Source organism: Somniosus microcephalus, chromosome 4 (genome assembly GCF_052327205.1).
Source record: "Somniosus microcephalus isolate GS21.2 chromosome 4, FLI_Smic_1.0, whole genome shotgun sequence".
In the NCBI taxonomy this organism is placed as follows: domain Eukaryota; kingdom Metazoa; phylum Chordata; class Chondrichthyes; order Squaliformes; family Somniosidae; genus Somniosus; species Somniosus microcephalus.
This window is the reverse complement of record NC_140990.1, coordinates 225,138,572-225,151,753: the sequence shown is the minus strand read 5'-3', so window position 1 is coordinate 225,151,753 and position 13,182 is coordinate 225,138,572. Positions and strand designations below refer to the sequence as shown.

Genomic DNA, 13,182 nt, shown 5'->3' with positions numbered 1-13,182 from the left:
TGGCATTTCAAGTGCTCATCCAAATGCTTCTTGAATATTGAGGGTTCCTGCCTCTACCACCCTTTCAGGCAGTGAGTTCCAGATTCCAACCACCCTCTGGGTGAAAACGTTTTTCCTCAAATCCCCTCTAAACCTCCTGCCCCTTACCTTGAATCTATGCCCCCTTGTTATTGACCCCTCTACTAAGGGGAAAAGTTCCTTTCTATCCACCCTATCTATGCCCCTCATAATTTTGTATACCTCAATCAGGTCCCCCCTCAGCCTTCTCTGCTCCAAGGAAAACAACCCCAGCCTGTCCAGTCTTTCTTCATAGCTGAAGCGCTCCAGCCCAGGTAACATCCTGGTAAATCTCCTCTGCACCCTCTCCAAGGCAATCACATCCTTCCTATAGTGTGGCGACCAGAACTGCACACAGTACTCCAGCTGTGGCCTTACCAGCGTTTTGTACAGCTCCATCATAACCTCCCTGCTCTTATATTCTATGCCTCGGCTAATGAAGGCAAGTATCCCATATGCCTTTTTAACCACCTTATCCACCTGTTCTGCTGTCTTCAGGGATCTATGTACATGCACACCAAGGTCCCTCTGATCCTCTGTCTTTCCTAGGGTCTTACCATTCATTGTGTATTCCATTGCCTTGTTAGTCCCTTCAAAATGCATCACCTCACACTTTTCAGGGTTAAATTCCATTTGCCACTGTTCCGCCCATCTGACCAACCCATCTATATCGTCCTGTAGCCTGAGGCTTCCCGCCTCACTATTTACCCCACCAATTTTTGTGTCATCTGCGAACTTACTGATCATACCTTTTACATTCACATCCAAATCATTAATGTAGACCACAAACAGCAAGGGACCCAGCACCGATCCCTGCGGTACCCCACTGGACACAGGCTTCCAGTCACAGAAACAACCTTCCACCATCACCCTCTGCCTTCTGCCACTAAGCCAGTTTTGGATCCAATGTGCCAAGGCACCCTGGATCCCATGGGCTCTTACCTTCCTGACCAGTCTCCTATGCGGGACTTTATCAAAAGCCTTACTGAAATCCATGTAAACCACATCCACTGCACTACCCTCATCCACACACCTAGTCACCCCCTCAAAAAATTCCATCAAATTGGTCAGACATGATCGTCCCTTGACAAAGCCATGCTGGCTATCCCTAATTAATCCCTGCCTCTCCAAGTGGAGACCAATTCTGTCCCTCAGAATTTTTTCCAATAATTTCCCTACCACTGATGTTAGGCTCACTGGCCTGTAATTCCCTGGTTTATCCCTACTACCCTTCTTGAATAATGGTACTACATTAGCTGTTCTCCAGTCCTCTGGCACATCCCCTGTGGCCAGAGAGGTTCTGAAAATTTGTGTCAGAGCCCCTGCAATCTCCTCCTTTGCCTCACATAGTAGCCTGGGATACATCTTGTCCTGGCCTGGGGATTTATCCACTTTTAAGCCTGCTAAAACCGCTAGTACCTCCTCCCTCTCGATGCTAATATGTTAAAGTATATCACAGTCCCCCTGCCCGATTTCTATGTCCACATCGTCCTTCTCCATAGTGAACACAGACGCAAAAAATTCATTTAAAACCCCACCTACATCCACTGGCTCTACACACAGTTTGCCACTTTGGTCCCTAATGGGCCCTACTCTTTCCCTAGTTATCCTCTTGCCCTTAATATACTTAAAAAACAACTTAGGATTTTCCTTTATTTTGCTCGCCAGTGTTATTTCATGGCCCCTCCTCGCTCTCCTAATTTCTTTTTTAAGTATCCCCCTGCACTTTTTATACTCCTCTAGGGCTTCCTCTGTCTTTAGTCCTTTGTATCTGCCAAAAGCCACCCTTTTTTTCCTAATCCATTCTCGTATATCCCTTGACATCCAAGGTTCCCTGGGCTTGTTGGTCCCACCCTTGACCTTTGCGGGAACATGTTGCCATTGTACTCTCTCAATTTCCTTTCTGAAAGACTCCCATTGCTCCGATGTGGATTTTCCTTCAAGTAGCTGATCCCAGTCCACATTGGCCAGATCCTGCCTTATCATATTAAAATCAGCCTTCCCCCAATTTAGAACCTTTATTTCCGGTCCATCCTTGTCCTTTTCCATGACTACCTTAAATCTCACCGAATTATGGTCACTGTCACCAAAGTGCTCACCTACTAACACTTCTACCACTTGCCCGGCCACATTCCCTAGAATTAGGTCCAGTACCGCCCCCTCTCTTGTAGGACTTTCTACATGCTGGCTCAGAAAGCTCTCCTGGATGCACTTTAAGAATTCTGTACCCTCTAAGCCTTTCACACTCTGACTATCCCAGTTAATATTGGGGAAGTTGAAATCCCCCACTATAATTACCCTATTATTTGCACACTTCTCTGAGATTTGCCTACATATCTGTTCCTCTATCTCCCCCTGGCTGTCTGGGGGCCTATAGTACACTCCCAGCAAAGTGCTAGCCCCCTTTTTGTTTTTAAGTTCAACCCATATGGCCTCATTAGAGGAACCTGTTAATATATCATCCCTCCTTACAGCAGTAATTGTCTCCTTAATTAATATTGCAACACCCCTGTGGTAAACCACTGTTTGTATTCCTGTTTGTCCTGTTTGTATTCCACTGTGTACATGCCTGGACATGCCTCGGCTGACTCCTCCCACAGGTCCTAGTATAAAGGTGACTGCTCCCCAGCCCTTGGTATCCTGGACCGGTCGACCACTCGAGGCAGACCTCCATTCTGTTGTTAATAAAAGCCTTTGGTTACTCTTCTAACTCTCAGTCTTTTATGAGTAATTGAGAGCGCATCAACCCCCTCCTCTTTTAACCCCCACCCCCCCCCTGTCTCGCCTGAAGATTCCATACCCCGGAATAATGAGCTGCCAGTCCTGCCCCTCCCTCAACCATGTCTCCGTGATAGCAACAATATCATACTCCCATGTGTTCATCAACAACTTCAGTTCATCCACCTTATTCGTAAGACTCCTTGCATTAAAATAAATGCCATTTAGCCTTGCCCTACTCCCTTGTGCCGTTACATATTTGCTCTGCCTTCCAGGCTGACTTATTTTTTCCTCTATATTTGGCTGTACATCACCCCCTATTATTATAGCTCCACTCTGTATCCCACCCCCCTGCCAAGTTAGTTTAAATCCCCCCGAACACTGCTAGCAAACCTCCCCGCAAGGATATTTGTCCCATTCTGGTTCAGGTGCAACCCGTCTGACTTGTACAAGTCCCACCTTCCCCAGAAGCAGGCCCAGTGATCCAGGAAACTAAAGCCCTCTCTCCTGCACCAACTCTTTAGCCATGCATTCATCTGCTCTATCCTCCTATTCCTATACTCACTAGCACGTGGCACCGGGAGTAATCCAGAGATTACAACCTTTGAGGTCCTGCTCTTTAGTCTGCTACCTAGCTCCCTAAATTCTTGCTGCAGGTCCTCATCCCTCTTCCTACCCATGTCATTGGTCCCAATGTGAACCACGACCTCTGACTGTTCACCCTCCCCCTTCAGAATGCCCTGCAGCCGTTCAGTGACATCCTTGACCCTGGCACCAGGGAGGCAACAAACCATCCTGGAGTCACGTCTACGGCCACAGAAACGCCTATCTGTTCCCCTTACGATAGAATCCCCTACCACTATTGCTCTCCCACTCTTTTTCCTCCCTTCCTGAGCAGCAGAAGCACCCCTGGTGCCAGGAAGTTGGCTGCTGCTGCCTTCCTCTGGTAAGTCATCCCCCTCAACAGTATCCAAATTGGTGTACCTGTTTGAGAGGGGGATGTCCACAGGGGACCCCTGCATTACCTGCCTGCTTCTACTGCTCCGCCTGATGGTCACCCATTTCCCTTCTGCCTGTGCAGCCCTTACCTGCGGTGTGACCAACTCACTAAAAGTGTTACTCCCGACCCGCTCAGCATCGTGAATGCTCCAAAACTCATCCATCCGCAGCTCCAGCGCCGCGATGCGGTCTACTAGTAGCTGCAGCTGGATACATTTCTGGCACACATGGTCGTCAGGGACACAGGCAGCGTCCCTGAATTCCCACATAGAGCAAGAGGAGCATAACACAGGGCTGGGCTGTCCTGGCATGACTTACCCTTTAATTAATTTAAATTAATTCAATACCACCAATTAAAGATATACACTAGGGCGCTTGTATGGTTTACTAACAGTCCCCGCTACACCAGAAAGACCTTAGCAACTATAAACCAGAGTTAAAGTTTAAAAAAGAGAAATACTCACCAACCAATCACTTACCTGCTCTCTGGTGATGTCACACTCTGATTACTTTTTACCTCTCTCCCCGCTGCTGAGTTGGTAAGCCTTACCTCACTGCCGGTTTTATACTCGGCCTCGCTGCTCCCTGGTCCGATCTGGTCAGGCCTTACCTCACTGCCGGTTTTATACTCGGCCTCGCTACTCCCTGGTCCGATCTGGTCGGGCCTTACCTCACTGCCGGTTTTATACTCGGCCTCGCTGCTCCCTGGTCCGATCTGGTCGGGCCTTACCTCACTGCCGGTTTTATACTCGGCCTCGCTGCTCCCTGGTCCGATCTGGTCGGGCCTTACCTCACTGCCGGTTTTATACTCGGCCTCGCTGCTCCCTGGTCCGATCTGGTCGGGCCTTACCTCACTGCCTGTTTTATACTCGGCCTCGCTGCTCCCAGGTCCGATCTGGTCGGGCCTTACCTTACTGCCGGTTTTATACTCGGCCTCACTGCTCCCAGGTCCGATCTTTTCAGCGCGACTAGGGTGGGCATAAATGCAGCAATGCCAGTGTTGCTCACACCCCAAAAACAAATAAAAAGCAAGTTTACTTAGGCAAACGCATTATAAATGCAGACATAGAAAATTATAATTGGAAAAGGTTGACAAAAAGTGTGACAAAAACGTGACAACAGTAAGTTAACTGTTGCAGACAGGAAGTGCACACAGATGTAAGATTTAAAAAATATATATATAGCTAGATCTAATGCTGTGTTTACTTCCTGAATTTAAATCACTTATAAGTAACCATAAACTAAAATGTCCATCTTGTTCTATACTGTGTTTATTCTTGTCACTGCAACTATAAGCTGACAAAAGAAATAAGAAAAGGAAAGATTGCATTTATATAGCACCTTCCATGACCTCAGGATGTCCCAAAGCGCTTTATAACTAATGAAGTACTTTTGAAGTGTAGTCATTGTGGTAATATAGGGAAATGCAGTAGCCAATATGGGCATTGCAAAGTCTCACAAACAGCAATTAGATAAACGACCAGATAATCTGTTTTAGTGATGTTGATTGAGGGATAAATAGTGGTCAGGACAGCAGGAGATCTCCCTTACTCTTCTTCGAATAATGCAATGGAACGTTTATGTCCACAGGAGGGCAGTCACGGCCTCGGTTTAATATCTCATCCAAAAGACAGCACCTCTGACAGTGCAGCGCTCCCTCAGCACTGCACCGAAGTGTCAGCCTAGATTATTGTTCTCTGATTACCTTAAACCAGCAAAGTTTTCACCCCATTTACCTTGCTAATATGATACAGTGCTCTGCCTCAATTAAATCTAACTACTGATTTTTTCTTTTGGCACATGTATAGGTCTCTGCCTATAAACACTGGTTATTTAAGAAAGAACAAACTTGCATTTACTATCGTAAAACATAAAGTTAATTCTCGCACAAGAAGGTGTCATTATAAAACTTCCTTTAAAATTAAATCTCACTAATACACCACAATTCCCCAAAATTAAATAAAACAATTAAGTTTCAGAGCTCCAAAGCCTCAAGTCATTCAAACAACTTGCGTTACAGTGAAACTACGCTTATAATGAAATGTCAATGTGGGTAATATTTTATCATAAAAGGGGTTCCAGATGAATATCCTGCAAAATGAAATCTGAATTTTTCAAATGAACGCAAATAGGTTTAATCCCCATTATTCTGTTTCATATAGCTAGCACTGAAGAACGAACACTAGAGCTCTGTAGCGCTACATACAGTTTAAAAACATGTGCCTGTCTGACATCAAGGAGCCAGAATTTCCTTCAACCAGATAGCAGGACAAACAAGACAATTGTTTCCTGCTCCCTCACACCAACTTCAAGCCCCAGCCCAGCTGCTTGCACAGGCTGAATCTTTAGCATCCTCTGAAATAGAGCTGAGCTTCAAACCCACATCCCATCCATTACCTACTTCCACCTCCACAACATGACCTGCCTCCGCCCGTCATCCCTACTACTGCTGAAACCTTTATCAACATTTTTGTTGCCTCTAGACTCAAATTCTCCAACGTCCTTTTGCTAACCTCCCATCCTTCATCCACCATAAGTATCTTATTTAAAACTCAGTTCCCCATATTCATAGAAACATAGAACATAGAAGATAGGAGCAGGAGTAGGCCATTCGGCCCCTCGAGCCTGCTCCGCCATTCAATGCGATCATGGCTGATCATCCAAATTCAGTACCCGGTCCCTGCTTTATCCCTTGATCCCTTTAGCCTTAAGAAATATATCCAACTCCTTCTTGAATATATTTAATGAATTGGCCTCAACTGTCTTCTGTGGTAGAGAATTCCACAGGTTCACCACTCACTGGGTGAAGAAATTCCTCCTCATCTCAGTCCTAAATGGCTTACCCCTTATCCTTAGACTGTGACCCCTGGTTCTGGACTCCCCCGCCATCAGGAACAGCCTTCCTGCATCTAGTCTGTCTAGTCCTGTTAGAATTTTATAAGTTTCATTCTTCTAAACTCTAGCGAATATAAGCCTAATCGACCCAATCTTTCTTCATACGTCATTCCTGCCATCCCAGGTATCAGTCTGGTGAATCTTCGCTGCACTCCCTCCATGGCAAGAACATCCTTCCTCAGATAAGGTGACCAAAACTGCACACAATACTCAAGGTGTGGTCTCACCAAGGCCCTGTACAACTGCAGCAAGACATCCTTGCTCCTATGCTCGAATCCTCTCGCTATGAATGCCAGCATACCATTTGCCTTCTTAACTGCCTGCTGCACCTGCATGCTTACCTTCAGCAACTGGTGCACAAGGACACCCAGGCCTCGTTGCACTTCCCCTTTTCCCAATCTATTGCCATTCAGATAATAATCTGCCTTCCTGTTTTTGCCACCAAAGTGGATAACCTCGCATTTATCCACATTATACTGCATCTGCCCAATCGCCCAACCTGCCCAAATCATACTGGAGTTTCTCTGCATCCTCCTCACAGCACACACGCCCACCCAGCTTTGTGTCATCTGCAAACTTGGAGATATTACAGCTAGTTCCCTCGTCTAGATCATTAATATATATTGTGAATAACTGGGGTCCTAGCACCGATCACTGCAGTACCCCACTAGTCACTGCCTGCCACTCAGAAAAAGGCCCGTTTATTCCAACTCTTTGCTTCCTGTCTGCCAACCAGTTTTCTATCCAATCAGTACCTTACTCCCAATCCCATGTGCTTTAACTTTGCACGCTAGTCTCTTATGCGGGACCTTATCGAAAGCCTTCTGAAAGTCCAAATACACCACATCCACTGGTTCTCCCTTATCTATTCTACCAGTTACATCCTCAAAAAATTCCAGTAGATTAGTCAAGCATGATTTACCTTTTGTAAATCCATGCTGACTTTGTCCGATCCTGTCACTGTTTTCCAAGTGCTCTGCTATTACATCTTTTATAATGGACTCTAGCATTTTCCCCACTACCAATGTCAGGCTTACCGGTCTATAATTCCCCATTTTTTCTCTACCACCTTTTTTAAATAGTGGGTTTATATTAGCTACCCGCCAATCCATGGGAACTGTTCCAGAGACTATCGAATTTTGGAAGATGACCAGCAATGCATCTACTATTTCTAGACCCACTTCCTTAAGTACCCTAGGATGTAGATTATCAGGCCCTGGGGATTTATCGGCCTTCAATCACGTCAATTTCCCAAACACCATTTCCCTACAAATACTGATTTCATTCAGTTCCTCCCTTTCATTAGACCCTATGTTCCCCGACATCTCTGGGAGTTTATTTGTGTCCTTCTTTGTGAAGACAGAACCAAAGTATATATTTAATTGGTCCGCCATGTCTTTGTTCCCCATTATAAATTCCCCTGATTCTGATTGCAAGGGACCTACGCTTGACTTCACCAATCGTTTTCTCTTCACATATCTATAGAAGCTTTTACAGTCAGTTTTTATGTTCCCTGCAAGCTTACTCTCATACTCTATTTTCCCCCTCTTAATTAATCCCTTTATCCTCCTTTGCTGAATCCTAAACTGCTCCCAATCCTCAAGTTTGCTGCTTTTTCTGGCCAATTTATATGTCATCTGCTTGGATTCTGTCCTGCACTAAGTCTGGTTTGCCCATCAATCTCATTCTCGCTTACTTACATTGGATCACTGTCTCCCAACACAGTGAACCTTCAACTATTGTGTCCCTACTCTCTGGAATTACTCCCGTAAACCCCTCCACTTCTCCCTCCAACTTGAAAATATTCTGAAAACCCATTTTTCCAACCATGCTTTCAGTCACCTCTCCTAACTCTCGTACCATGGCACATCTGCTCCATTTCTTCATTTCCTTCTCCCTCTCAAGTGCTTTGGGGCATTTTCGATGTTAACGACACTGCACAGGTGCAAGTTGCTTTTGCTGTTAATCACAATAATCTTCCCCCCATTAATCATATATGGTGTGGAGATGCCGGAGTTGGACTGGGGTGGACAAATGTAAGAAGTCACACGACACCAGGTTATAGTCCAACAGCTTTATTTGAAATCACAAGCTTTCGGAGCGCTGCTCCTTCTTCAGGTGAAGTGGAGAGTGTTTTTCATACAGACCCCAGCATCTGCAATATTTGACCCCTTGTGACCCCACCTCATTGTTCTTTGATGTAATGTTTCCCTGACTGACCTGTTTGGACACCATTCACACCTTTGACTGCTGTGATTATCTCTCTGCCGAGGTGTGATAAATGGCAGTTGGAAAGGTTACCTGTAAACATCTGACATGATTCTCTGACTATATAAGCTGTGTCTTTATGCATTTCTCCACTTCACCTGAAGAAGGAGCAGCGCTCCGAAAGCTTGTGATTTCAAATAAAGCTGTTGGACTATAACCTGGTGTCGTGTGACTTCTTACATTAATCATATATGAAATTAGAACATAAGAACATAAGAAATAGGAGCAGGAGTAGGCCATACGGCCCCTCGGGCCTGCTCTGCCATTCAATAGAATCATGGCTGATCTGAATCTAGACTCACGTCCACTTCCCTGCCCTCTCCCCGTAACCCCTAATTCCCTTATCTGCTAGGAAAATGTCTATCTCCATTTTAAATTTATTTAATGTTGCAGCTTCCACAGCTCTCTGGGGTAGCAAATTCCATAGATTTACTACCCTCTGAGTGAAGCAGTTTCTCCTCATCTCAGTTTTGAAAGGGCAGCCCCTTATTCTTAGATTATGCCCCCTAGTTCTAGTCTCACCCATCAGTGGAAACATCCTCCCCGCATCCACCCGATCAAGCCCCCTCACAATCTTATATGTTTCGATAAGATCGCCTCTCATTCTTCTGAACTCCAATGAGTAGAGTCCCAACCTACTCAACCTTTCCTCATACGTCAACCCCCTCATCTCTGGAATCAACCGAGTGAACCTTCTCTGAACCGCCTCGAGAGCAAGTATATCTTTTCTTAAATATGGAAACCAAAACTGCACGCAGTATTCCAGGTGTGGCCTCACCAATACCCTACATAACTGCAGCAAGACTTCCCTGTTTTTATACTCCATCCCCCTTGCAATAAAAGCCAAGATTCCATTGGCCTTCCTGATCACCTGCTGCACCTGCATACTAACTTTTTGTGTTTCATGCACCAGATCCCTTTGTACTGTAGCACTTTGCAGTTTCTCTCCATTTAGATAATAACTTGCTCTTTGATTTTTTCCGCCAAAGTGCATAACCTCACACTTTCCAACATTATATTGCATCTGCCAAATCTCTGCCCACTCACTTAGCCTGTCTATGTCATTTTGCAGGTTTTTTATGTCCTCCTCACTCACTGCTTTCCCTCCCATCTTTGTATCATCGGCAAACTTGGATATGTTGCACTCGGTCCCTTCCTCCAAATCGTTAATATAGATTCTAAAGAGTTGGGGACCCAGCACTGACCCCTGCGGAACACCACTAGTTACTGATTGCCAGCCCGAGAACGAACCATTTATCCCAACTCTTTGTTTTCTGTTAGATAGCCAATCTTCCACCCATGCCAGTATATTACCCCCAATCCTGTGATTTTTTATCTTGATCAGTAATCTTTTGTGTGGAACCTTGTCAAATGCCTTTTGGAAGTCCAAATACACTACATCCACTGGTTCCCCTTTATCCACCCTGTATGTTACATCCTCAAAGAATTCGAGCAAATTTGTCAAACATGATTTCCCCTTCGTAAAACCATGCTGACTCTGTCCTATTAAATTATGTTTATCCAAATGCTCTGTTACTGTTTCCTTAATAATGGACTCCAACATTTTGCCAACCACAGATGTTAGGCTAACTGGTCTATAGTTTCCAGCTTTTTGTCTACTTCCCTTCTTAAATAAGGGTGTTACATTAGCAGTTTTCCAATCTGCCGGGACCTTTCCTGAGTCCAGGGAGTTCTGGAAAATGATCACCAATACATCCACAATCCCTACCGCCACTTCTCTCAAGACCCTAGGATGTAGGCCATCAGGTCCGGGGGATTTATCCGCCTTAAGTCCCATTATTTTACTGAGTACCATCTCCTTAGTGATTTTAATCGTGTTTAGCTCCTCCCCCCCATTGCCCCCTGTTTGTCCAGTGTTGGGATATTTTTAGTGTCCTCTACTGTAAAGACTGATACAAAATATTTGTTCAGCATCTTTGCCATCTCCATGTTCCCCACCACCAGTTTCCCGGTCCCATCCTCTAAGGGACCAACGTTCACTTTAGCCACCCTTATTCTTTTTATATAGCAGTAGAAACTCTTGCTATCTGTTTTTATATTTTTTGCTAGTTTACTTTCATAATCTATCTTCCCTTTCTTAATTAATCTTTTAGTTATTGTTTGCTGGCTTTTAAATGCTTCCCAATCTTCTATCCTCCCACTAGATTTGGCTACTTTATATGCTCTTGTTTTCAGTCGGGAAATCGTCCAAATATTTAGAAATAAGGCATTTCTCATTTTGTTCTGCAATGTTTTTCTCAGAAAGTCATGCTGCTTTGCGCGATGTATACAATACATAGGCCATTAATTTATAGTGATTGTAATTTCACTTACTCAGAGCATTATGGGAGCAGTATCAGTGTCTTATTATTTTTGTTTACCTGTGAACTCAATTCATTTTTTATATATATGAAGATATATTCTAATACAGGTAGATAGGAAGTATGTAGAAGTACTCGGGAAGGAAGTTGGGAGAATCGTCCAGGGATCTGGGAGCAGGGTAGTGGAGTGCAAGATGTGCAGAGAGGTGTTGGGGTCTGGGAGTCTTGTGATTGGCGTCTTTGGATCCAGGAGTACCGAGAAAGGGTTCTGGGAGTAATGGAAATATTGTGTTCAGAAATTGTAAAAGGGGTTGTTGGAGTGGGGCAATGGCGGAGAAATCTTGGACTATGGGAGCGCTGGAGAAGATGGGTTTTAAGTCGAAAAAAGATTATGAATAGATTATACATTAAAAATACGTTTTTGATCAAGTGATCCCTAATCAATATTATTATTACTTACACAGACCCAATGTTACAGTGAAAAGTTGTCACTGCATTAGAGGCACTGTTTGAATGTTAATGCAGCCCGAAAGGTGACCTCAGTGCACTTGGGACAAGTTGCAGCGGACCACCGCGGGTGAGCAGCTTTTTGCAACACTCACACACCTCCATGTCTTTCGGAAACCAGCAACCCACCTGAGCTGAGCACAGAGACTCATCCCGAAACAGTTACACCAGGTTCCAAATTCTACCCAGAGATTCCACTCGCAGCTGTCAGAACGTGCTGACCTCATCACGCTACCCGACCGCCAGCGCTTCCAAGAGCCTCCCCTGGCCCCTCTCCCTCGCCGTTGCCTGCTGCAGCGAAGCCTAGGGGAGGGATGAACCACAACCGGAGTTACGATTTTTTTTTAAATATATAGTATTACCCAGGTCAAATAACTGGAAACGATGAGATTGAGGAAAAGCAGTGACGTTATTTGTAAAACTATGGAAATTACTGAAGTATTTTTTAAATACAACAGGTAAGTTTTTTTCCCCCACACGAAACATAGTAATAGTCATTGGCACTGGAAGTAAGTGAGTGTAGGAGTCGCTGGAAATAAACAGACTGCGAGACTTTCAGCAGCAAAGAAAAATGCGTGTTAGCTTTATTAACTCTCCGCATGGCCTGAGGGACTCGGCCTCGTTGAAGGGCTATGACGTCATCACACAATCGACGACTCTTAAAGGGACCCTGCCCCGATAACCCAACTAAGTTCCGTACATAACGTGGAGCGATAACAACATTGGCTATACATAGTGAATTGTGTTACTGTCCCTATGTGGTCTCCACCACATACGGCCCCCCAGAATTCACTAGAAGTGGCAATGTCAGTCGTTGAGGGGCCCGGATCACACAGCCGAAACGGCTCCTTAAGTCCGGGGCGGGGACCGGGAGGGTCGCAGATGGGTCCCCGGGCGCTCGGTGGTGGACTGAGGGTGCAGAAGCCGGAGGTTGGCCCCGCCGCGGGGACTGAGCCAACCCAACAGGTCGGTCCAGGTCCAGGTGGGCCAGCTTAAGACGGTCCACGGAAATGTAGTCCGGCTTACCGCCAACATCCACCACGAAGGCCTTGTCCCCGGCTTCCAGGACGTGGAATGGTCCATCGTAGGGTGGCTGAAGAGGTCCCCGGTGGGCGTCGTGGCGGACGAAAACGTACTCCGCTGCATGAAGGTCGAGCGGAACGTGGGACTGCGGGAGACGTGGGCACCGGCTCGAAAACCTTGGCGTTGTCCAGGAGGGTGGACCGCTGACGGTCTGCGGACCAAGGGTCCATGGCGTTGGGGACAAAATCCCCGGGAACCCGCAGCGGTTGCCCGTAGACGAGCTCGGCGGATGAGGACTGGAGGTCCTCCTTGGGGGCGGTCCTGAGTCCCAGCATGACCCACGGGAGTCTGTCAATCCAATTGTCGTCCCGGAGGCTGGCCCAGAGCGCGGCCT

At 45.8% G+C, this 13,182-nt stretch overlaps 1 protein-coding gene across 3 annotated transcripts in view; it reads right to left on the bottom strand.

Moving 5' to 3' along the window:
* hibch (3-hydroxyisobutyryl-CoA hydrolase) overlaps positions 1-12,033 on the bottom strand; it is a 164,300-nt gene extending 152,267 nt beyond the window's left edge. Inside the window, exon 1 of one of the 3 annotated variants that reach the window (XR_015078145.1) lies at positions 11,895-12,033. Coding sequence is in view for 1 of the 3 variants with exons in the window: in XM_085985867.1 (XP_085841993.1) it covers positions 11,895-11,992 (98 nt within the window). In the remaining 2 variants the exon portion in view is untranslated. Of the gene's footprint in view, positions 1-11,718; positions 11,858-11,894 lie in introns of those variants that run through there. The other 2 variants (XM_085985867.1, XM_085985868.1) reach the window with 2 other exon arrangements.
* Positions 12,034-13,182: the final 1,149 nt, after the last annotated feature.